The 24,488-nt window shown below is 48.8% G+C and overlaps 3 protein-coding genes across 3 annotated transcripts; 1 reads left to right on the plus strand and 2 right to left on the minus strand.

Moving 5' to 3' along the window:
• Positions 1-1,022: 1,022 nt before the first annotated feature.
• LOC122051103 (pentatricopeptide repeat-containing protein At1g59720, chloroplastic/mitochondrial-like) lies at positions 1,023-2,929 on the minus strand. The gene has a single exon (XM_042612060.1). The coding sequence runs from the start codon at positions 2,878-2,880 to the stop codon at positions 1,108-1,110; it is 1,773 nt and encodes a 590-aa protein (XP_042467994.1). The 5' UTR covers positions 2,881-2,929; the 3' UTR covers positions 1,023-1,107.
• A 1,738-nt stretch (positions 2,930-4,667) lies between these two features.
• On the minus strand, positions 4,668-5,348 carry LOC122053485 (LOB domain-containing protein 7-like). The gene has a single exon (XM_042615539.1). The coding sequence runs from the start codon at positions 5,346-5,348 to the stop codon at positions 4,668-4,670; it is 681 nt and encodes a 226-aa protein (XP_042471473.1).
• Positions 5,349-18,185: 12,837 nt separating this feature from the next.
• LOC122053486 (LOB domain-containing protein 4-like) lies at positions 18,186-19,349 on the plus strand. The gene is made up of 2 exons (XM_042615540.1): positions 18,186-18,281; positions 18,831-19,349. Exons 1-2 carry the CDS (start codon positions 18,186-18,188, stop codon positions 19,347-19,349), a joined length of 615 nt encoding a protein of 204 aa, XP_042471474.1.
• Positions 19,350-24,488: the final 5,139 nt, after the last annotated feature.

Below are 24,488 nucleotides of genomic sequence, written 5' to 3' on the forward strand. Positions count from 1 at the left end.
TCAATCAATGCTATAGTTGGAATGTCGAAAGTAGTTGTTGATCTAACAAGTTAACATTGTAACAGTCGAATGACTTGAGGACTCTAGTGGATCAATCGACATAGATTCTAATCGATTTAGGTAGTTGTCGACAAACTACAAGCTAAAGCCATTTGGAATCAAATGATTGATGGAGCAACAAAATAATCATAAGTGAAGTTGGAAGAGGTTAAAAGGTACAAAAGGAGACCTAAGGGGGGCATTTGATGGCTGGTAAATACTAATTGTATAATACATCAAACCTTGTTCTTTTGTACTTTTGTCACCTCTCTCTTAGCATTTATTGTAGTGTTCATGTCACAAGAGGTTTGGAGAGTGACTTGTCGACAAACCATAGGCCATGAAGTAGGAACGTAGGTTTTGAACCGCACTACAGTTTGATATTAACGATTAGTACGAAGTGATTTCTTATGTTTTTTATTTCTGCTGCATAATTTATGTTGGTGTGACATTGCTAAAGCATTAGCGAGAGTTGACAAATTCCATTTGCAATTAGAGTCATTAATCATCTTCATCTAGCTATCTAGCCATCCATCGTAGCTCAGATGCACGAAACTCTGGACTTGTTCCATGTCTCATCCTTTATTCTTTATCTTCATAGTTCATTCCCCTAAACTCAACATATTCCATGTCATCCTTTATTCTTTACCTTCATAGTTCATTTCCTTTCCACTATCATTAATCGTGCCAAGTCGTCATCAATGACTCAAACCTCATCAAAGGGCACCTTTTAATTTTCATCCAATTCTAAATGCCTTGTTTGCTGTTACAAAGCAAGCTACTAAGAGAATATCTATTGATCCATATCACTATTGCAGAGGATTACTAACTATGTGAATACCATACACTAATCAAGGTCAAAATTATTTTTTTTTTCTAAGAACTTTTAAATGAATATATATCTATATTTTATATCATGCTTTGTAAATTAATCTAAAAAAACTATGTAACTGAAGAAGTCATAATAAAATGTTTTTGCTCTTTCACCCCTTCGCTAGCACTCCAATCTCAAAACATTAACACTGAATAACATGAATCTATTTCAGTAAAAAAAAAAAGTAAAAAGGATCACCAGAAGTCATTGCAAGAACAAGTTCCATTCACAAAGCGATGGAAACGGACCCGATCCCTTACAATAATCTCTCTATCGTATACCTTGCTGATGATCTTTGTCACCTCATGGCAATCTAGGCATACCCTCAGGTTCTTCACCACCTTGATGACAGCAGGTGACTTAGTTTTCAACAAGCTATAGGCAATGGCTAACCTCTCACTGTGCTCGCACAGAGCGCTCTCTTTCTCTTCTTCTACGACATCATGAAGCACCGAAGACGTCGATGGCTCATGACCGGCACGTCGCACCCGCTCCGTTATATCCCTCAGTGCCTCCCTGATCATCTGGATCTCCGGATGAGTGTCATCGGCAACTGTGAATTCATGCACGAAGCCATCGATCTCGGTAGAACTGCAGCCTGGGACTACCTTCGCGCCGAGCTCCTTCATTTTCCTCCTCATTTGGCTCACCTTGTCCCATTCGCACCTGGTCGCATACAAGTTTGAAAGGAGAACATAGTTCTCGGCATTGAGTGGCCCCATCTCAAGAAGTTTCTCTGCTGCAGTCTCGACAACTTCATCGGAAGTCCTAGTGTTCTTGCATCCTGCAAGCAGAGTTCTCCAGATCACAGAATTGGGCACGATGGGCATGTCCTTCACGAATGAGAAAGCTTCCTCGACGTGGCCAGCCCTGCAAAGCAGATCGACCATGCAACCATAATGCTCCATCAGCGGCTCAATGCCCATATGCCGCATGGTGGACCAGTAACGACGGCCGTCGCTCACCAATCCGCTGTGCGCACACGCCGAAAGAACGCCGACGAACGTCACATGGTTAGGGGCCACTTTAGAATCCATCATTGCTGAGAACAACTGCAGAGCATCCCTGACATGGCCATGGATGGCTAGGCCAACAATCATGGAACTCCAAGCCATCGTATCCCTCACCGGCATACCATCGAACACTTCGCGCGCCTTATGAATTTCTCCGCATTTCGCATACATATCTATCAGCGCGGTGCTGAGCTCGAGATCAAGGACGATCCCCTTCCTGTCGATGAAGACATGAAGCCACCTCCCCAAGTCCAAAGCGCCGGCCTTTGCGCACGCGGAGATGACGCTCGCCATGGTGACCTCGTCGGGAACCACGCCTGCTTCCTGCATCTCTCGGAAGAGTTGCAGTGCCTGGTTGACGAGCCCAACTCTGGCGTAGCCTCCAATCATTGCGCTCCATGAGAACAAATTTCGTTGGGGAATTTCGTCGAACACGGCGCGTGCGGAGGGGATGTTTTCGCACTTGGTGTAGAGGTTCAAAAGGGCGGTCTGGACGAAGGGGCTGGCGTGGAGGCCGTACTTGAAGGCGTGGCAGTGAAGCTGGAGTCCTTCGAGGAAGGCGGAGAGGAGGGAACAAGCTTTGAGGAGGAAGGCCAAGGTGAAGGTGTTGGGTCGAGGGGTGCCGGCGCGGAGCATTTGCTTGTAGATGGAGATGGGCTCGGCGGAGGGGTGGGGGAGGAGGGAGCAACCCCTGATGAGGGTGTTCCAGCAGAAGAGGTTGGGGTTTGGGATTTGGGAGAAGAGGCGGCGGGCGTAGGCGATGTCGCCGGAGGGGGAGAGGGCGGAGAAGGCGAGGACCTTGGAGATGGCGAAGAGGGAGGAGGAGATTGGAAATTTGAGGCAGTGAGCGTGGATTTGGCGGAGGGTGCGCATGTCGGGACATCGTTGGATCAGGGCAGCGATGGCGTCTTCCAGCAGCTGGATGGTCATGGAAGACGCCGCCGCCATGCCCATGCCCCGCCCTTTTTCTCGTCTCTTCAAATTGAACTTACGTACACTGTCGCTGTTCTCTCCTATTTCCGTTTTGCCCCTTCAGACTTTACTTATTACATTCACCGGATATGCAGAAGTTGATTTATAAATTATTTACGGCAAATTCCCAAACAGCGCATTTCAAGTTTGTTTTACCCAACAGACGCATCAAAGGAAATTATAATAGAATGTTTTCTATAAATAATGTCTAAATTTTAGACTCGATAAATTTATAATAGAATTTTCTTATAAAAATTATAATAAATTTTTATTTTAAAAATTTTAATAAGTTTTTTTCATGACGTTTCTCGTATTAACCTTCATCTAGATATGAGTCATCCATCAATAATTTTCACCTTGACGAATATTCATTTCTTCAAAAAATACAAGTATCTGAACAAAACTCCACCTTGATCTCTGAGTCTGAGCTTCCTTCCTCTTGTATCTAGAGATATGGATCAAGTTCAATAAATGCTTGTACATCAATATCTGCAGTGTGAACCTTCTCAAATTAAATTTCTCTGGAAGCAATCAGTTCTATGATCTTGTGAAACCTCACATCAATGTGCTTGGTTCTCATATAATACACCTGCATCTTTACAAAATAGATAGCACTCTGACTATTGCATAATAACTTGACTTCACCTTGTTGAACGCCCAATTCTTTGACCAACCCTATAAGGCATAAAGCTTCTTTCACTGCTTCAGTTGCTGCCATGTACTCTGACTCTGTAGTAGATGATGCAATAATCGATTGCATCATAGACTTCCAATAGATAGGTTATCCTCCCATAGTGAACATATATCCTGTAGTAAACCTTCTCTCATCTAAATCTCCTGCATAGTCTGCATCTAGGTAACCAACAACTAAAAGATCTTCCGGTTGTCTACTAAACATGATGTCATAATCAGTTGTATTTTTCAAGTATATGAAAATTCACTTCACTGCATGCCAACATGGTCAATCAAGATTTGAGAGAAACTTGCTCACCATACTAATTGCAAGTGTGTACTAATTGCAAGTGTGTACTAAATCACATTGTGAGAGAAACTGCATCTAAATCAGGATTTGAGAGCTGAATCGACGGGGGAAGCATTGTGTTTGTACTGGGCTTTGGATTGGTGGGGCTAAATAGAAAACTGGGTCGGCGTGAGAAGCGTCAGGTTGCGCTGGGCCTAGATCAGCAGGGTTGAATGAGGAGCTAGATCGGTCGGAGAAGCATTGAGTTGTGTTAGACCTAGATCGACGGGGCAGAATGTAGAACTGAGTTGGAGTTCGACCGGAATTGATAGGGAGTCGGATTGGAGTCGACGAGGCTGAGGGAAGTGCTGGATCGAAATTAGCAAGAATGGGAGGAATGTTGGACCGGTGGGTCCAAGAGGCGAGTCAGATCGGAGATACAAAGATGTTTTTAGGTTTGGATGGGGTTAAGAAACCATGTATGTTGGTTGGGTAGGTATTCTCCAAATGCTACAGTGGTTATCATGGGACCTACGAATTTAGATTTGCTGCTCCACACAAGAATTAGTGTACTCATTAAGCACTGTAGCACGAATTGTTACAGAATAAATAATAAACTAATGACAAACAAGAATAAAAGTGATTTTAAAATGTATACTAGATCGAATTACAGTATCAGTGTGCTATGCATGAACCGAAGAACAAAATATTTATTGTGTGTGATTGGGATATTATTCTTCTTCGACTTCGTTGCCTCATCATCTCTTCTTGTGATTGCTAGAAGAGATGGGAGACGGAGTTCTCTCTGTCAGGGAATTAATGCAAGGGTGGAGGAATGATTCCACCATCTCCGGTGCCAATAGTATCCAAGTTGGGTGCAGGAGGGGCGACGATGCTGTCGGAGGAAGGCGAGATGACCGGCTCTGCGCTCGATCTGACTGTGTAACTGGAGGATGATGTCGAGGCATCTTGTGTTTGGGTGCGCAGCGTGCACCTCCGCCTCGTAGATCATGGTCGCCATGGCGACAGCGCGTTGTTCGGGGAGGAGGCCCTTCAGGATCTTCTGCATCTTACTGACCCCAAAAAGGTGGCGAGCCTTCTGGAACTTGCTGTCTTCTGATGCGGGAAAAAATGGCGCGAGCAGGCAGTCTTTCTTGCACTTTTGATTCTGGAATCTGCAGGCGGCACATGCCTTGGATCTAGAGCCGTCTCTAGAATAAGAGAATTGTGGGGGCATGGCGGCTGCAGCGGTGGTGGCATAAGCATCCACAGGGGCATCGATCATCGTTGGAAACGACCAGGCGATGACTGGTTGCGTAGGCAAAGGCGCTGCAACAGAGGTGAAATCAAGATGAGCGGGAGGGTCGTCGGGCGTCGTTGGGAAGGAAGGAGACACAATCGTTGGCGGCGGCTGCATCCTCGGTGGAGCACGAATAGGTGGATAAGATGGTCGATAGGCTGCCGCAGACAAAGGAAGGCTTGAATCCATCCTCTTCTCGATCTCCCCCTGTCGGCTGTCGCAACAAGAATGTTGTCGTTTTGTCACATCCGGGAGAATTTAGAAAAACGGTTAGGTTGGGGTTTGAATTGTATTTTTTTGAAAAGGTCCAGAGCCTTTCGGAATTTATAAAAAAGCCTTTTTAAATTATTTGTACACAGTGTTCATTTTTTTTCTACGCCCCTCGATAATAAAAAGGAAACTTGATAAAATATTAAATTCGATAATGTTAATCTTTTCGCTAGGTTTAATCATTATATTCAATTAACTACTCCAATTTTAAAAATCACCGAGTTTAAGTCATAATTATCTCCTTGGTAAATGCTAAAGTCAATTAATTACTTTTATAACTCAAAAGAATATTATTAAATAACTTTGTAACCTAAAAAAATATCCTAAATGTAGACTCGATCATGGGTCGAGTCGAAACCGGATCCGACCTAGGCTCGTAACCGAATCATTGGTGGATAACCATTGACTCACTTATTGAGACTGAACTAGACGGGGCAGGGCTTGTCATGGTTTAATGACCCGACTTATATATATATATATTTATATATATATATATATATATATATATATATATAGATATATATATATATATATATATATATATATATATAATGTCATATGAAAGTCAAAGGGTCGAACGGTCGATCGGAGAAGGGGAGACCGGTCGACCGAACGGGGTCTCATCAGAGTCAAAGGCACCCGACGAGGAGGCAGGGTTCCGACGCTCATGGAACAGGGTTGACTGGCCGATCGGGGAGCCCGCTCGGCCAGGCAGAAAACAGCAATACTGTGAACAGTCAGTAGAGCACGCGATCAAGAAACTCCCGAACGGACCAGTATCGTAGACCGGTCGGACGTAAGGAGACGCCCGACCGGCCAGACGCTCGGCATAGAAACAGAAGATACAAAAGGACAAGGGAAACATCTTTTTCTAACAGCGGGCATGTTCTACGACCAGACCATACTCAAAATCTTACGACAGAGGGATCCGCTGTCCCATCAGAGACGTGCTCAGACTGTAGCAGTATGGTGTCAGGTAAGCTCCTCTGACAAGCCCATACTACAGTATGGGAAAGGACACGTGTACACCTCGGTGGGTGTGCACTCGCTTTTCCACAGCCCTATATAAAAGGTCTCACACTTCGCCTGAGGTACGTTTTTTCCGATTCTTGGAGCCACCCCTTTGTTGTCCACTTGCCTGACTTGAGCGTCGGAGGATCGTCGCCGGGAACCCCTTCCCGGCCCGATTTCTTTGCAGGTTCGCCGGAGGTCCGTACGACCGCTCGGGGATCTACGTCAGCAACGCGGAGAGCGCCACGTGCCCAGCGTCCGTTGATTCAACGTTCGGACAGGATCAATTTGGCGCCGTCTGTGGGAACGCTCCTGCATCCGAGTGGAAGCAATGGACGAAGCTGGACGACCGCACTCGGTGATGCTCTCGACAGAAGAACTAGACGCTCTGATCGAAACACGAGCAGCTAAGCTTGTGGAACAAAGGCAGAAGTAGGCCGAGCGGATTGAGCAGCAAGCAACATCAGCATCAGGAGGCCGAGCGGAAGCACTGCAGGCCACGGTTCCATTTCATCGGGCCCTATTTCGCACTCTTCCTGGAGCCGCAGCAGTTAATCGTGATCGAGGATCTTCATCAGATGAAGTACCAAGACGAGACAGCAGAAAAGGCAAGGCTCCCCGAGCGGATGCCTCGCCCGAACGGATCAACCGTCAATTCTCAGAGGCCATCCTGCGGGACCCTCTGCCAAAGCACTATGTGCCTCCGGCGATCGGTGAATACGACGGAACCACTGACCCGGACGATCATTTGGGTAAGTTCGACAACACCACTACCCTTCATCAGTACACAGATGGAGTGAAGTGTCCAGTTTTCCTTACCACCCTCTCAGGATCGGCTCAACGGTGGTTTCGGAGGCTTCCGGACGGATCCATCACAAGTTTCAAAGACTTCCGAACAGCCTTCCTCCACCATTTTGCAAGCAGTCGGCGCTACCAGAAGACTAGCGTGAGCTTTTTCGCTATCAAGCAAGAGCTCAGAGAATCGCTCAGAGCTTATATCCAGCGATTCAACCAGGTGGCCATGGACATTCCAACGGCCACCTCCGAGACAATGATGAATGCATTTACGCAAGGCCTCGTGGACGGGGACTTCTTCCGCTCGCTCATTCGGAAGCCGCCCCGAGACTACGACCATATGCTGCACCGGGACAACGAATACATCAATGTGGAGGAAGCTCAAGCAGCCCGAAGGAAGGAAACTCTAACCGAGCGGGCTCCCATTGCCGAGCGGAAGCCGCACACGGCTCATCAGCCACCCAGAGGACCGCGAGCTGAAGCAGCTCGCCCCCTACAACATGTAAGATCCCACGCCATTCAAGAAGTGTCTGTCGAGCGGCCCAAGCCTAAAAAGAAATGGACGCCTATGTTCTGCTCATTCCACCGGACGGACACGCACAATACAAGAGATTGCCGAAGCCTTCCCCTGATCGCTCACCCTGTTTCCAGGAGTGGTGGCCGTCGATCGCCATCATCCGACAGGCGACAACGCCCTTGTGAAGCCGATCGGATGATATCTGATAGGCGACAAAGACAGACTCCCGAACGGCACCATACTCCGAGGCGTGAGGACAATCCCCGGAGGTCTAGGGAGCAGCCTAGGCCGTCGGCTCAGGAAGAAGAAAATAGAAACAACACCTCCCGAGGCGAAATCAACATTATCGCTGGCGGGCCGACCGGAGGTGACTCCAACAAGGCAAGGAAGGCGAGCGTCAGACAACTGCAGATCCATGCGGTCGACTGCAGCCAGGAAAGGGCGAGCGGACCCGAAATCAGCTTCGGGCCCCGGGATTTGGAGGGAGTCGAAGTGCCACATGACGACGCTCTCCTCATCAAAGCGGTAATAGCCAACTACACTATTCACCGCGTTTTCATTGATACAGAAAGCTCGGTCAACATCATATTCAAAAAGACCTTCGACCAACTACAAATTGATCGAGCCGAGCTGTTGCCCATGACAACCCCCCTCTATGGGTTTACGGGCAACGAAGTTCTGCCGGTTGGACAAGTCCGATTGGCTATTTCGCTGGGAGAAGAACCGCTCAGAAGAACGCGGACAGCAAATTTTGTCGTGGTCGACTCTCCCTCAGCATACAACGTCATTTTGGGGCGACCGGCGCTCAGCGAGTTCCGAGCGGCCGTCTCCACCTTCCACCAGAAAATCAAGTTCCCGGTGGAAGAGAAAGTTGGAGAAGTGCGAGGAGACCAGGTAGCAGCTCGGCGATGCTACGTCGAGATGGTCTGAGCTGAAGCCAATTCCGCTCGGAAAGTGCCCCGGATCAAGGTAAATGTCATAATCGAGAAATCACCCTCTTTGGTGTATGAAGAAATAGAGGAAGTGCAGATTCACCCGACCCGACCGGAGGCCACCACTTTCATTGCGGCCGATCTGGAGGCGAGCCAAAAAGAGGAAGTGATCAAATGCCTCCAGCGAAACTGTGATGTCTTCGTCTGGTCGAGAAATGAGCTGCCCGGAATTTCGCCGAGTATAGCGCAGCATGAGCTCCACGTCCGACCGGACGCTCGGCCGGTGAAGCAAAGAAAAAGGGATTTCAGCGCTGAGCAAAATGCCATCATCCGAGCGGAGGTTGAGATGCTCCTGGAAGCCGGCCATATACGCGAGGTCCAGTTCCCGAGTTGGCTGGCGAACGTAGTACTGGCGAACGTAGTACTAGTCTCCAAGCCAGGCAACAAGTGGAGAGTGTGCATAGATTTTCGGGATCTCAACAAATCATGCCCGAAGGATTTTTATCCTCTGCCTTGGATTGATCAACTGGTGGACTCCACAGCCGGTTGCGAGTTGATATGCATGCTCGACGCTTATCAAGGATACCATCAAGTACCGGTCGCCCGAGAAGATCAAGAGAAGGTTAGCTTCGTTACAGCCGACGACACGTACTGCTACAATGTGATGGCGTTCGGACTGAAGAACGCGGGAGCAACATACCAGCGCTTGATGAGCAAAGTGTTCAAGGAGCAGATCAGACGAAATTTGGAAGTGTACGTGGACGATATCCTCATCAAGTCAGTCCGATCGGCCGATCTCTTTAAAGACATGGAGGAGACTTTCTGAACGCTGAGAAGATATGGAGTTAAGCTGAACCTTCAGAAGTGTCTGTTCGGAGCAAAAGACGGGCGTTTTCTGGGCTACATAGTGACCGAGCGGGGCATCAAGGCGAATCCCAACAAGGTGAAAGCATTACAAGATATGCCGCCCCCAAGAAATCTGAGGGAAGACCAGCGCTTGACCGGTCGGATAACAGCATTGTCCAGGTTCATCTCGAAGACGGCCGATCGGAGTCTTCCTTTTTTCAAAATCTTACGCAAGGCTACCAAATTTCATTGGGATGAAGAATACGATCGGGCATTCGAAGAGCTGAAGGCATATCTGAACTCTCTGCCTGTGCTAGCCAAGCCAGCTGTGGGTGAGCCGCTCTGTATTTACTTATCTTCGAATAAGCACGCAGTCGGCTCGGCATTAGTAAGGGCGAGCGGAGAAGAACCAGTGTATTTCTTAAGTCATATTTTAAAGGACGCAGAATCTCGCTACACTGGGCTCGAGAAGCTGGCTTTTGCTTTGGTCCTCGCCGCTCGGCACCTCCGTCCCTATTTCTTGGCCCATACTATCATCGTCTGGACAAATAGCTCATTGGGGAGAGTGCTGTTGAATCCAGAAGCGTCCGGATGGCTCATTAAATGGACCACGGAGTTGAGCGAATTTGATATTCAGTATCAACCCCGCTCGGCGATTAAGGCGCAGTCCTCAGCAGATTTTATCACCGAAGTACAAAAGCCAGAGCCCGAAGCCATGTGGAAAATATTTGTGGATGGATCCTCTACTCGGCTCGGAAGCGAAATTGGGGTATTATTACTCTCTCCACAAGAAGAACGAATGCATCTATCCGTTCGGCTGGATTACAGAGCCACAAACAACGAAGCGGAGTATGAGGCCCTTATAGCCGGCTTACAGGCCGCCCGGCATGTGGGGGCCGGTCGGGTGACACTGCATTCAGATTCGCAGCTTGCCGCTCAGCAGCTCTCTGGCACTTTTGAGATTAACAACGCTCGGCTCAAACTCTACGCTGAAGCCTTCGAAAAGCTCAAGGCTAATTTCAGAGAAGTCATTATCCAGAAGATACCCCGAGCGGAAAACCAGGCGGCAGATGAGTTAGCTAAACTTGCAAGTTCAATAACGCCGGTCGTCATTCAGCAGCAAATTGAACAAGTATCTTTGGTGGCACACGTCGACCGGATGGAGGGCCTCGCGTTTCCGAGCGACTGGAGGACAACCATCATAGAGTTTCTGCGCTCGGGTGCTACACCATCCGATCGGGAGGCTGCCCAGCTATTAAGAAGGAGAGCCGGTCGGTTCACGCTTATTGGAGACCAACTCTACAAGAAGGCTTTCTCCCATCTGCTGTTGAAATGTGTGAGCTTGGAAGACGCGGCATATATCCTCCAAGAAGTGCATCAAGGATCATGCGGAGGACATCCGGGCGGACGATCGCTGGCTAAGAAGATCCTGCTGGCCGGATACTATTGGCCAACTCTGTAAGCAGACGCCGCTCGTACAGTCGCGACGTGCCTTTCCTGCCAGAAGTATCACAACTTCTCTCACCAACCGGCGGAGGAAATGAAAGCAGCTACCGTATCCTGTCCGTTCGACCAGTGGGGGATGGATATCGTGGGTCCATTTCCTATGGCGACTGGTCAGCGAAAGTTTTTACTGGTGGCTGTCGACTATTTTTCTAAATGGGTGAAATCCGAGCCGCTAGCAAAGATCACCGAGAAGATGGTCAAAAAATTTATTTGGCAGCATATAATTTGCCGGTTCGACATCCCTCGCCGGCTAGTATAAGATAACGAACGACAGTTCGTCGGGAAGCAACTCGAAGATTGGTGCAAAAGTTATGGCATTGAACAACACTTCACTTCCGTGGCGTATCCTCAAAACAACGGCCAAGCGGAAGTAACCAACAGAGAAATCCTTAGAATTCTTCGAGCCCGACTGGACCACATGGGAGGAAGTTGGATGGACGAGCTGCCAGGTGTTTTATGGGCTATCCGCACAACCCCAAAGGAAGGAACGGGTGTCACGCCTTTCCATTTGGTGTATGGCGGCGAAGCGGTAATTTCGGTCGAAGTCGGCGTCGAGTCTGTCCGGATCCAGAATTATGATGATGATAATAATGCCGAGCGGAGGAACATGGAGCTTGATCTGGTCGACGAAGAGCGAGCCAAGGCGTCCGTCCGGCTGATGGCGTACCGACAACGGATGAAGCAAAACTACAACCGACGCGTAATCCCCAGAGCATTTCAGGTTGACGATCTTGTCTGGAAGAAAGTAAAGTCGGTCGGCGACGTTGGCAAGTTGGAAGCTCCTTGGGCGGGCCCCTTCAAAGTCATCGAGAAGCTTCGCTCGGGTGCTTATTATTTGGAGGATGAAGACGGACGATAGCTGGACAGACCATAGAGCGCGAATCATCTCCAGCCGCACCGAGCTGGTTGAGAGGTGCGCTAAATGTAATTTTATATATGTTGTGGGTCGTCCAGGTCCTTGTAATGCAGGAAGCAAAATGATAAAAGGATGACAAATAGCTTCGCCTAACGGCAGTGTCAAAATTAGCCTTAAAGGCCGTCGAGCTCCTACGTTAAAAATCGAGAGACGAGCCGGTGTCTATAAATCCCCCGAGCGGAAGACCGTCGAGCTCCGATGTTAAAAATCGAGAGTCGAGCCGGCGACTATAAACCCTCCGAGCGGAAGACCGTCGAGCTCCGACGTTAAAAATCGAGAGTCGAGTCGGCGACTATAAACCCTCCGAGCGGAAGACCGTCGAGCTCCGACGTTAAAAATCGAGATACGAGCCGGTGTCTATAAATCCCCCGAGCGGAAGACCGTCGAGCTTCGACGTTAAAAATTGAGAGACGAGCCGGCGTCTATAAATCCCCCGAGCGGAATATCGTCGAACTCTGACGTTAAAAATCGAGAGACGAGCCGGCGTCTATAACCGAGCGGAAGACCGTCGAGCTCCGACGTTAAAAATCGAGAGACGAGTTGACGTCTATAAATCCCCTGAGCGGAAGACCGTTGAGCTCCGACGTTAAAAATCGAGAGACGAGCCGGCGTCTATAAATCCCCCGAGCGGAAGACCGTCGAGCTCCGACGTTAAAAATCGAGAGACGAGCCGGCGTCTATAAATCCCCCGAGCGGAAGACCGTCGAGCTCCGACGTTAAAAATCGAGAGACGAGCCGGCGTCTATAAATCCCCCGAGCGGAAGACCGTCGAGCTCCGACGTTAAATATCAAGTCGCGTTGACTAAGACAATAAAGTCGACTGAGGGATCGTTTTGCCGAGCGGCCAAGTAACCAAAGGTACTTGGCGAACAGCTTGCGAAAAATTCTATTTGCGAAAAAGTATACCTTCAGCCGAGCAAACTAGTCACGCGAAATACTTTGTAAAAACCCCCCTTTCGAACACAAGAAAGGTGGGATGAAGGGAGAACTACGAGGAGAAGCAGGCCAATATAAACGGTAGTTAGCGAGCCGAGTGGACAACACGCATATGGATTAGCAAAGGGAAAGACAGCGTTATAGAAAATAAGGCCGAACGACCTAGTTACAAAAAGTGATAGTTTTTTAGCCGGGCGGCTGGATTACATATAAACTACTCCAAATAATCATAAAGTGTCGTCGGGATGTCGTTGAGAAGTGTCGTCTGGTCCTTAGCCGGGATGACTGCGGACTCGGGAAGTTGCCCCTTGGACTTCAAGTATTCCGTCGTGGCATTCATGGCAAGCTCGAAGGCCATGTACATCCGCTCGCAGACCTTCTCCGAAAATTCGGCCGAACGGATGTATTTCTGTTGCAAGGCAGCGACCCGGCTTGGTTCAGCCTCCTGGTATTCTTTAAAGGCCGCTCGGGAAGCATCGGCAGCTGCCTTGTGTTCTTGTAAAGCCGCCTCGAACTTTGCCACCTCGTCCGTTCGGATAACCTTCTCGTTAGTCAATTGGTCCGTCAGCTCTTTAACTTTCTGCTCCAAGCCCCGAGCCTCGACATTCTTTTTCTCCAGATCGGAGATAGCCGTGTTCTTCCGAGTGGTGGCTAGGCTTATCTTTTGGTCGAGCGTCTTGACTTGCCGCTCGAGCTCACCCAAGGTATGGGCCTGATCGGCAGTCTTCTTCTGCTCGACCGCTAGCAAAGCTTGAGCCTTCTTCAGCTCCTTCTGCAACTCGGCATACGAGGGGCCTTGAGAGCCGGACGGACCGCTTGCAGCCTTCAGTTGTCTCAATTCCTCGTCCACCATCGCCAAGCGGTTGGAGACAGCTATCTCCTCCACCCATCTCTGACGAAAAAGAAAGAAAATAGAAGTTGTTAGTGGCCGATCGGAAGGAATGCATACAAAACTTGGAGAAAAACGAATTTACCCCCGTGGCCTCTTGCATATGGTTGTTAGCCAAATTGCGGAGGGGGATCATCGCGACGCGCGCTCGAGCGTCGGCCCACATCTCGGCTAGGGGCCCCTTAAGGGTGATTGTGTTCTCGGGCGCGGTTGGGCGATCGGCCTCGGGTAGCAATTCTTTAGTCGGAAGGTGAAGTGTAACCCGGACAGTGCGGCCATGACCGGGTGTCGTCCGAGCGGATGATGGGAGAGGATCGGAGGCCGGCGCCGAAAACTGGGATAAAATGGTTGAACGTTGGACTTGACGGGGAGTAGGCGGAAGGACGCTGACCAGAACGACCTCAAGAGGGTCCGCCGGCGCGTCCAACTGAGAAGGGGTCCGGTCGGAGGAAATAGCCTCGACCTCTGGAGCCTTGCCGCGAGCGGTTGCAGTAACCCGCTCGGATGGTTGGACCGCGGACGTGGCTGATCGGAGGGGAGTCTCCACTCGGCGCCTCTTTTGTCCAGGTTGATCCTCTTCTTGAGCGGAACCTTCCTCATGGACAGTTGGTCCTCCGCTGGGGGTGGCTCCGCTTGCCACGTTCTGATGAGAGGCCTGAGCGGCCGACTCTTCATGAGTCCCGCTCTCCCCTTCATGCGAGCCGACCGGTTGGATGCCAAGCGTCTCCATTTCTTTGGCCGCCGCGGCTTCGAGCGCCGCCGCCTTCTTTTTCAGAATTCTAGCCATCATCGACTTCATGACAATATTTGCTGCAAAGGAAAAAGGAGGAAATCAGTTAGCAATCAAACCGAATGCACAAGTAAAATTCTTACCGAAGCCGCTCGGAAGGGGGTTTCTGATCGAACTCAAGTCGAATATGTACATAACCCCTTCTGGGAGGAATTTGTTGATGTCGAACCGCAGACCGGCAAGCATATTGGCAGCGTGTAGATAATCCGGCCGGGTCTTGAATCTTTTGAGCTCTGGGGAGGTTGGTGGTCCGATCTGCCACTTCGTCAGGAAGGGGGCCCGCTCGGGCATGCGGAGGTAGAAATAAAATTCTTTCCAATGCTTATTGGAAGAAGGAAGTTTATTGAAGAAACTAGACCGGGCCGAGCCTGGAACATATAGGTGCCCAGCTCGGACTGTTTAGGGTAATAAAAATAATAGAAAACCTCCGGTCGGAGGGGGATATTGTGGATTTTGAACAGGACAACGACGCCACATAAAATGCGGAAGGTATTGGGGACTAGGCTTCCGAGCGGAATGCCGAAAAAGTTGCAGACGTCAACGATGAAAGGATGAATGGGAAATCGCAGACCCGCTGTGAACTGGTCGCGAAAAACACAAAAGGCTCCGCGCGGCGGTTTATGAGGCCGAGCGGAGGGACCGGGTAAAATGACTTCGAAATCAGAAGGGATGTCAAAATTTTCTATCAAAAGATCGGCGTCGCGCCGATCGAAGCGCGACTCCATGGTAGTATACCATGGGCCGAGGGCTTGGTCTTGTGGTTGGGAAGAGCTAGCCATGGTCCGAGCGGATGAAGTCAAAAAAGGCGAAGAAAGAAAGTGGATAAAAGGAAGAAGATGACAACGAAACAGTACTTCACGGGCGAAAACTTGGGAAAGAAATGCAAAGAAAACGCTAGAACCAAAGAGAGAAAGAAGAAGAACCTTACAACGAAGAGGAGGATCGAGGGAAGAGCGCCAGAGATCGTCGGAAACAGAAGCGCAAGATCGCCGGAAGTCTGGAACGTAAGAGGAATCGGGAGGCACGCGACAGCAGATGTGAGGCGAAGGAAAGAAAACGAAGCTTTTATAGGGTGGAGCCCGAGCGGCCTCCACCGTTGGATCCAGGTCACGAGAATCGGAGCACGCATCGCGCCGTTCATTTCGAACCGCCTCGATCCCATCAGAACACCACGCCGCCGCCGTACGATGATGACAGCACCGCCACGTGGCATTCAACCACTGGAACGCATTTAATGAGCGCGTGTTGGACCTTAATGATGAAGATTGGCGGAAAATTCGAAGAGATGCTGAGTAATGGTGGCGTTGACTGCGTTTTGGCTGCCCTTGGTTTTCGAGCGGATGGTAGTTGCAGCACGCCGCTCGGCCCAACTGATGGTCCAGTTAGTCGGACTAATCGCCTCCTTCGACTAGACTTGAAGGGGAGGCAAGTGATCCGGCGGTAAGAACAGGGACCCACCTCTGGGGGAAGTCAACGCCACATGGAAGTCAAAGGGTCGAACGACCGACCGGAGAAGGGGAGACCGGTCGACCGAATGGGTTCTCATCAGAGTCAAAGGCACCCGGCGAGGAGGCAGGGTTCCGAGGCTCATGGAACAGGGTCGACTGGCCGATCGGGGAGCCCGCTCGGCCTGGCAGAAAACAGCAATACTGTGAACAGTCAGTAGAGCACGCGATTAGGAAACTCCCGAGCGGACCAGTATCGTAGACCGGTCGGACGTAAGGAGACGCCCGACCGGCCGGACGCTCGGCATAGAAACAGAAGATACAAAAGGACAAGGGAAACATCTTTTTCTGACAGCGGGCATGTTCTACGACCAGGCCATACTCAAAATCTTACGACAGAGGGATCTGCTGTCCCATCAGAGACGTGCTTAGACTGTAGCAGTATGGTGTCAGGTAAACTCCTCTGACAAGCCCATACTACGGTATGGGAAAAGACACGTGTACACCTCGGTGGGTGTGCACTCGCTTCTCCACAGCCCTATATAAAGGGTCTCACACTTCACCTGAGGTACGTTTTTTCCGATTCTTGGAGCCACCCCTTTGTTGTCCACTTACCTGACTTGAGCGTCGGAGGATCGTCGCCGGGAACCCCTTCCCGGCCCGATTTCTTTGTAGGTTCGCCTGAGGTCCGTACGACCGGTCGGGGATCTACGTCAGCAACGCGGAGAGCGCCACGTGCCCGCTGTCAGAGGAGAAGTGCCCTCGAAGTGTCAGGCAAGACTAAATGCCCGACTTTATTTTAAAATTTTGTTAAAAATAATTATGTCCCCTGTCTCTTAGGCGAGGGCTAAGTATCTTATTCAATTAGACCATTTATATATTTGATACAACGTATTACGAGTGGCTTGGAGAGTAAGTTGGGTCCAATAATCAAGATGATATACAGACAATGTCAAGATGAGGTGGCTGTCAACATTAAGGAGGTAGTCAGGGTGCATAGCACCAGGCAGACCACTTACCTTTGAGGCTTAGCTCCTCGCTCTTCAAGCATAAATCTCTCATCATATGGGCGGTCGACCCCAAATCTGGTCGGACTTAAGGGGCCCAGCTCCATACTCTTCAAGTGTAAGTCTCTCAATATATGACCGGTGGACCCTAGAGCCAGTCAGACTTAATAAGCCCAGCTCCCCACTTCTACAAGGCAATTCTCAGCATATAGCTACCTAAAAATCGATCGGACTTACTGTGCTCAACTCCCCATTTATCAGCGCTAAGGCACTTAGCATAGAGCTAGATGACCCAAGAGTTCGTCGAACTTACGGGGCTCAGCTCCCCATTTCTCAACGTCGAGACACTCAACATATGTCCGATCGGCCCAAAGTGCTAGTTGAATCTTTCAAGACTTAGCTCCCTGCTCTTCAAGGACAAGTCTTACAGTATACAGTCGGGCGGCCAAAGTCGGTCGAACCTTCTAGGTTCTCACTCTTCGAGGGCAAGGTCTCCATCATATAGTTCGACGATCCAAATTATTGGTTGGACATTTAGGGTTTAATTTCTCATTCCTCATGTGCAAGTCTCATAGTATATCATCGATTAACCATAGAGCTAATTAGATTTCCTCTAGAAGATAGTAATATTAATAAATCGTAATAACTTATTAAAAAATATTGAATTAATTGATATTTTATCAATTCAATCGATTCAATTTTTTAAAAAAATTAATCAGCTCAATTAGTTGATAGAAAATTTGATCGATTCTTTTTTCAATGTAATTAGTTCGGTCACATCAGTTTAAATCGATTGCTTACTCTAAGCAAAATTGAGACGTTAAGTTATGATGCTGTCCTACAGAACAACTTTTCAAATTTTCAAACCTAATGAGGTTAAATGAAAACTATGAATTATATATATATAAAGTGAATTTTCATCATTTATTTAATTGAAAAAAAGTAAGACTCGAATTTTATTTTTTATTATTAACGTATGGCGTGGGGACCACGGGACGAGCGCCTCGTAACGGCCGAGCCTTCGCCTATAAATAAGCCGGTGCCGCTGCCTCACTCTGATATTTCCAGCGAGCGAAGGGCGGCGAGGGATTCGATTGGATCGATCTCCGCTAGGGTTCCGGTGGATGTGGTGGTGCGGGATCGATCTCGATCGATCGTGAGAAGACATGGTAGGGCCTTCACTGCCGTTTGAGCTCTGCAAGGACGAAGTCAATGACCTGGACAAGATCGTGCTCAGGGAACCCCGAGGCGGCTTCGCCGAGGTCCGCCCTCTCTTTATCTTGATCCTTCTCTCCGTTTAGACTTGTGTTTATTTTCTGTTCGTAGAAGTGATCTGGATTCGTTGATCATTTGCATTGCTTGAATACCTTCTGTCCACTTCATATTAATTCGTATGCTGGATTCCTTGTTCGCAGAAGCGATCTGGAATCGCCGACCGTAGATTCTTGAATTCGTCGTATCCACTGTTGCATTGATATTTAATTTCTTGGTTTCTATTACATTATTGGTGCTGCTGGAACCGTTATAGTCCTTTGCATCTCCTTTCGATCCTTGTCTGTTGTCTCCGTTTAGATGCGCTCTTAATCCCTGTTCGTAGAACGGTAGAAGCCATTTTGATTTGCGATTCTTTTGCATTTCTTGAATGCGTTAAATCGAATGTTGCATTGATATTAATTTGTTGGTTTTATTTCATTGATAATGTGCGTTGGATCCGTTGTAGCCGTCTTTTCTTCGATGTTAATTTCATTTATTGCCGTACACCCTTCTTCTTCATTGATAATTGATCCAACTGTGGTTTCACCGCTCCGCAGCCAGTCACCGCCTGGTCGTATCCAACGATGATCGATGCCCCTGTGGATGCTTACGCCACCACCGCTGCAACCTCCATGCCCCCACAATTCTCTTATTCTAGAGACGGTTCTAGATCCAAGGCCTGTGCCGCCTGCAGATTTCGGAATCAGAAATGTAAGGAAGACTGCCTGCTCGCGCCGTTTTTTCCCGCGTCAGAAGACAGCAAGTTCCAGAAGGCTCGCCGCCTTTTCGGGGTCAGTAAGATGCAGAAGATCCTGAAGGGCCTCCTCCCCGAACAACGCGCTGTCGCCATGGCGACCATGATCTACGAGGCGGAGGTGCACGCTGCGCACCCAAACACAGGATGCCTCGACATCATCCTCCAGTTACATAGTCAGATCGAGCGCAGAGCCGCTCATCTCGCCTTCCTCCGACAGCATGCTGCTGTCGTCGCCCCTCCTGCACCCAGCTTGGATACTATTGGCACCGAAGATGGTGGAATCATTCCTCCACCCTTGCACTCCAACGACACGCACTAACTCCTTGACAGAGAGTGCTCCGTCTCCCATCTCTTCTGGCAATCACAAGAGGAGATGATGAGGCACCCAGTCACACACAATCAATATTTTGTTCTTCAGTTCATGCATAGCACAGTGATACTGTAATTCGCTATAGTATAAAATTTAAAATCACTTTTATTCTTTATTGTCATTAATTTATTATTTATTCTGTAACAATTCGTGCTACAACCTTGGTTTAGTATTTGTGTGGAGCAGCAAATCTAAATTTGTAGGTCCCATGTTTACACCTATAGCATTTGTTGAATACCTACTCAACCAACATGCATGGTTTTTTTAACTCACCCAGACCTAAAAACATCTATGTATCTCGGATCTGACTTGCCTCTTGGCTCCACCAATCCAGCATTGCTCCCAGCCCTACTGATTCCGATCCAGCACTTTTCTAGTACTTGTCATCAATTTGACTGGTGATTTTGATCCACCACCTCTCACAGTCTCATCAACTCTAATCTGACTTCCCGTCAACTCCGGTCGAACTCCAGCTCAGTTCTCCATTCGGCCGTCGATCCAGGCAGAACACAACCCAATGCTTCTCCGGTCGATCCAGCTCCTTATTCAATCCGACCGATCTAGGCCCAGCGCAACCCGACGCTTCTCACACTGACCCAGTTCTCTATTCAGCCCGACCGATCCAAGCCCAGCGCAACCCGACGCTTCTCCCGTTGATCTAGCTCCTCTCGGCCTAACCGATCTAGCTCTCCATTTGGCCTTGCCAACCGGACACTCAACTCATCTCCGATCAGCCTTGCCGTTTAGACACCCTGCTTATCCCCATTCGACCTCTCTGACCCATTGCTTCTCCCAAACCCAAATATCAAATTGTTTAATTGAATGTAAATTGGCATGACACTTGAAATAACTTGGTTGACTTAATGTGACCTATGAGATCTCTCACATAACTAAATATGAGTGATGTAACCTTCATATATAATAGCGATGGGACATCCATCTTATCATGATATGATATCCGGTCAAAAGTACATCATCCTCTCTATAGTTGTAGATGTAACGCCCCACTCTTTCATATTATAAAAGACATCCGTTCTCACAGACGAAGGCACACACATTCACAAATCACTATAAGCTCCTTCATTTTTACTATGCTTCTCTATTCTCTTCTATTAAAGATTGACTTGAACGTCGGACAGATAAATCAAGGTACCCTTGGCCTCCATTCTAATGTCTCTCGCTCTTTTGCTCCTCACATACTCTTCAAGGGATTTAGCCCTCTGTAGTGTTTGTTGACTCCCTTCTATAGCTCCGCAGAATTTCTTACAGTCAGTGACTTCGTCAACATCAGGGAGAGTTTATCGGTGGCTCGTTCGCCAGTGATCTTAGATAGGAACATACCCCTTTGTGTTTTTCAACTAAACTCACATCTAAATGTGACAAGCTGTTGGCACTCGAATGCCTTAACTTGAGTTTGGGTTTTAGATCCAGCTCGTCTCTTGAATGGTTGGTTGAATCAAAGGATCGAGTGAAAAGCTCATCTAGGACGAGGGGATATTCTCATAGAGAACTCTCAGGCATCATGATCTCGATGATCTTACTCATCACTAAGACTAGAGGAGTGTTAGCTAAAGATCTCCTTCGACTCATGATTACATAAAATGGGGGAAAACCTTCATAACTTGGATGGATTCCTAAAGGTGTACCTTTTCTAGGCACTGACAAGCGTCATATTGCCCTCGCCAATATGCCAGTAGCTGGGATAACTCAAATAGTAGTTGTCTCTGCAAGAAAAGTTCAGCAATAAAACATCTGAGAGCAAAAGACAACAGAAAATCTCATTGGCCATTTACAAGATTGAGTTAATTGTTTATCCATTTAAATCACATGACCAGAAAAGGAAATAACAGCCCAGTGGAGGTGATAAATACATTCAATACGCAGCTAAAGTGACAACCCCTTTATACTAGAAAGTAAGAATGTAAATGAGCTGAACCGAGTCGAATAGTATTAGGCTCGAGCTCGGTTCGTTTAAGTTATATTCGGGCTCGAGCTCAGCTCGAACTCGAATCGAGCTTTTTTTACAAGGCTCGAGCTCGGCTCGATTTAGAATTATCAAGTTCGCGAACAGTTCGAACTCGACTCGTTATTAGCTCGATTATCATAGTTAACGAGCCTAATTCGTTAAGCGAGCTCGGGTTCGTTTTCGAGCTCATTTTTTTTGGCTCATTTTAAAGTTCGTTTTAAAATTCATTTTTAACTCGTTTTAGAGCTCATTTTAAAGCTCGTTTTAAAACTCATTTTAGCTCGTTTTAGAGCTCATTTTTTGGCTCGATTTAAGGCTCGTTTTTTAACTCGTGAGCTTACAAACGAACATGTTCGCGAGCTCACGAGCCGAATATCCTTAAGTTCGAGCTCGGCTCGATAAAACTATCGAGCTCGAAATCGAGCTTGAGCTCGGTTCGATAAGATAAACGAACAAACTCGAACGAAATTTTTATCGAACCGAGCTTCGAATAACTCGCGAACTGTTTGGTTCATTTACATCCTTACCAGAAAGTTATACTACATGAGCATGTGATACATTTAATTTAATGTTCACATATCATTCTTACCTAGTCATCCTTGATTAAACTTAAACCAAACTCGCCTATCAGATTGAAAACATGGCTTCATTGAAAACTTGGTGATCTGGTGATAAGGACGGGGGATCCTCGTCAGCGGGGGGTCAACGGCACGTGGAGGTCAAAGGTCAAGATAGTCAGCCCAGAGACTGGCCGACCGGACGGAGCAGGCCTACTGACAGAGCCCTGCAGGCCGACCGGCCGGGAATTCTTCGAACCGAATGTAGTGCAACCTGACTAGGGGTCGGATTGCCGATGCTCAAGAAAAAAAGGTTTCAAGGGTCGAGCGGGCTCACCGTGCGGCCGGTGCGCGAGGCAACACAAGTAGGAGCAGTCTTAGCCGAGCATATGACCGATGTAGGAGTAATATGCTTGCCGAGCGGCCGATCCGCTCGGCCCTGGAACAGACAAGAAACGCGAGAGGACAAAGGAGACGGGATAGTATCATCCTCGAGACATCTGCCACCGACAAGCAACAGAGTTGGTGGCCGAGCCGTACACAGAATCGTACGGTGGAAGCTTCCACCGTCACATCCGGGATATGCTCGGACGATTGCGGAATGACGCCAGAGGTACTTTTCTGACACGGGCTTGTTAAGGTATGTTTGGGGAAGCGTGCACGCATTGGGAAACGTGCCCGCGCTTCCCCGGGGTCCGATATAAAGACCCCAGACGTCGACGAAGGTATGCACAACTATTTACTGTAGCCACGTTACTCTGCCTCGTTCGTTGCCTGACTTGAGCGTCGGAGGGTCGTCGCCGGGGAACTCCTCCCGGCTCGATTTCTTTGTAGGATCGTCGGAGAGCTACACCACCAGTCGGAGATAGCGGAGCGTGCCACGTCCCTAGCGTCCGTCGACTCAGCGCTCGGACAGGATCAAATTGGCGCCATCTGTGAGAATGCACCTGAATCCGAGCCAAGAAGATGGAAGAAGCTGGACGTCAACTTTTGGTAACGCTCTCTCCTGAAGAACTTGAAGCACTCGTCCAAGCGCGAGCGGCGAAGATTGTGGAGCAGCAGCAGAAAGCTCAAACCGAGCGGGCAATGCAGCAGGCAACATCAACTTCGGGTGGAAGAGCGCTACCCGAAGACCGGCAGGAGCAACTCTCAATATGGGGACAAAACAAGGGGCCGACCGACACACAGATGGGTGCGCCACCCGCCCCAATACCTTTTCATCGGGCTCTATTCCAGACGCCCTCGGAGGTGGCGCAAGCCAATCAAGACAAGGGATCCTCATCAGACGAGGCACCCATCCGGGACGTCAGAAAAGGAAAGGCGCACCGATTGGATGCATCGCCCGAGCGGACCAATCAGCAGTTCTCAGATGCCATTCTTCGCGAACCACTGCTGAGACATTATGTGCCACCTGCGATCGGGGAGTACAACGGGACGACCGACCCAGACGACCACATGGGTAAATTCGACAGTACCGCCACTCTGCATCAGTACACAGATGGTGTAAAATGCCGAGTGTTCCTCACAACGGTTTCGGGATCGACACATCGGTGGTTTCGAAGACTGCCGGACGGCTCAATCACCAGTTTCAAGGAATTCCGGACGGCGTTCCTCCATCATTTTGTTAGCAGTAGGCGCCACCAGAAGACAAGTGTTAGCTTGTTTGCCGTCAAGCAAGGCGCGAGGGAGCCACTCCGAGCGTACATTCAGAGCTTCAACCAGGTAGCCATGGACATTCCAACGGTCACCTCGGAAACAATGGTGAATGCGTTCACGCAAGGGCTCGTGGACGGTGATTTCTTCCGATCGCTCATCCGGAAGTCGCCTCGGGACTACGACCACATGCTGCATAAAGCCAACGAATACATTGTAGGACCGTTAGGCGGCCGGCTAGAAGGGGGGGTTGAATAGCCCTGCAAAAATCAAAACACAAACCAACCCTTCTCGAACTCTTAAACTGATACTTGTAAAATAATCAAAGCAATAAACTAAGATCAGAACAGAAAATGAGGCACCAGGTTTTGACTTGGTTACAATCGGGGAGGTTGTTAATGTTGGATCGAGACGCGCTAGAGGGGAGGGGGGGGGGGTGAATAGCGCTCGCGGCTATTTCGTTTTTCGAAAAACACTCGAGTAATTAAAATGCAGCGGAAAATAAGAAAGCAAGCACACAGAGACAGGAGGATTTACTTCGTTCGGAGCCTTGATCGACTCCTACTCGAAGGCCCGTGATCCTTGATCGCTTTCCGTGGGCAACAACTATAAGCTCGTAAAAACTATTACAAACTAATTACAATTCAAAGCAGTAAAAGATTATACCGACAACAAAGGACTAAATCTGAAGCTCCGGGTTGTCGGGGTATCGTTGCAGCACTTCGGGATCGTCTCGTAGGCAGCTTGTAGCAGATAGTTCACTTGGAAGAAGATATTTGAAGCTGCTGGTCGAGACCCCTTATAAAGGGGGTTCAAGGCGCCTTATACTGTTCACCAAGGCGCCTTGAACGAGCCGAGTCACCCGCGTGGATCAGCACGGACCTGGTCGAACTCTATCTGGTTCAAGGCGCC

This window comes from Zingiber officinale, chromosome 3A (assembly GCF_018446385.1).
Source record: "Zingiber officinale cultivar Zhangliang chromosome 3A, Zo_v1.1, whole genome shotgun sequence".
Classification (NCBI taxonomy): Eukaryota; Viridiplantae; Streptophyta; class Magnoliopsida; order Zingiberales; family Zingiberaceae; genus Zingiber; species Zingiber officinale.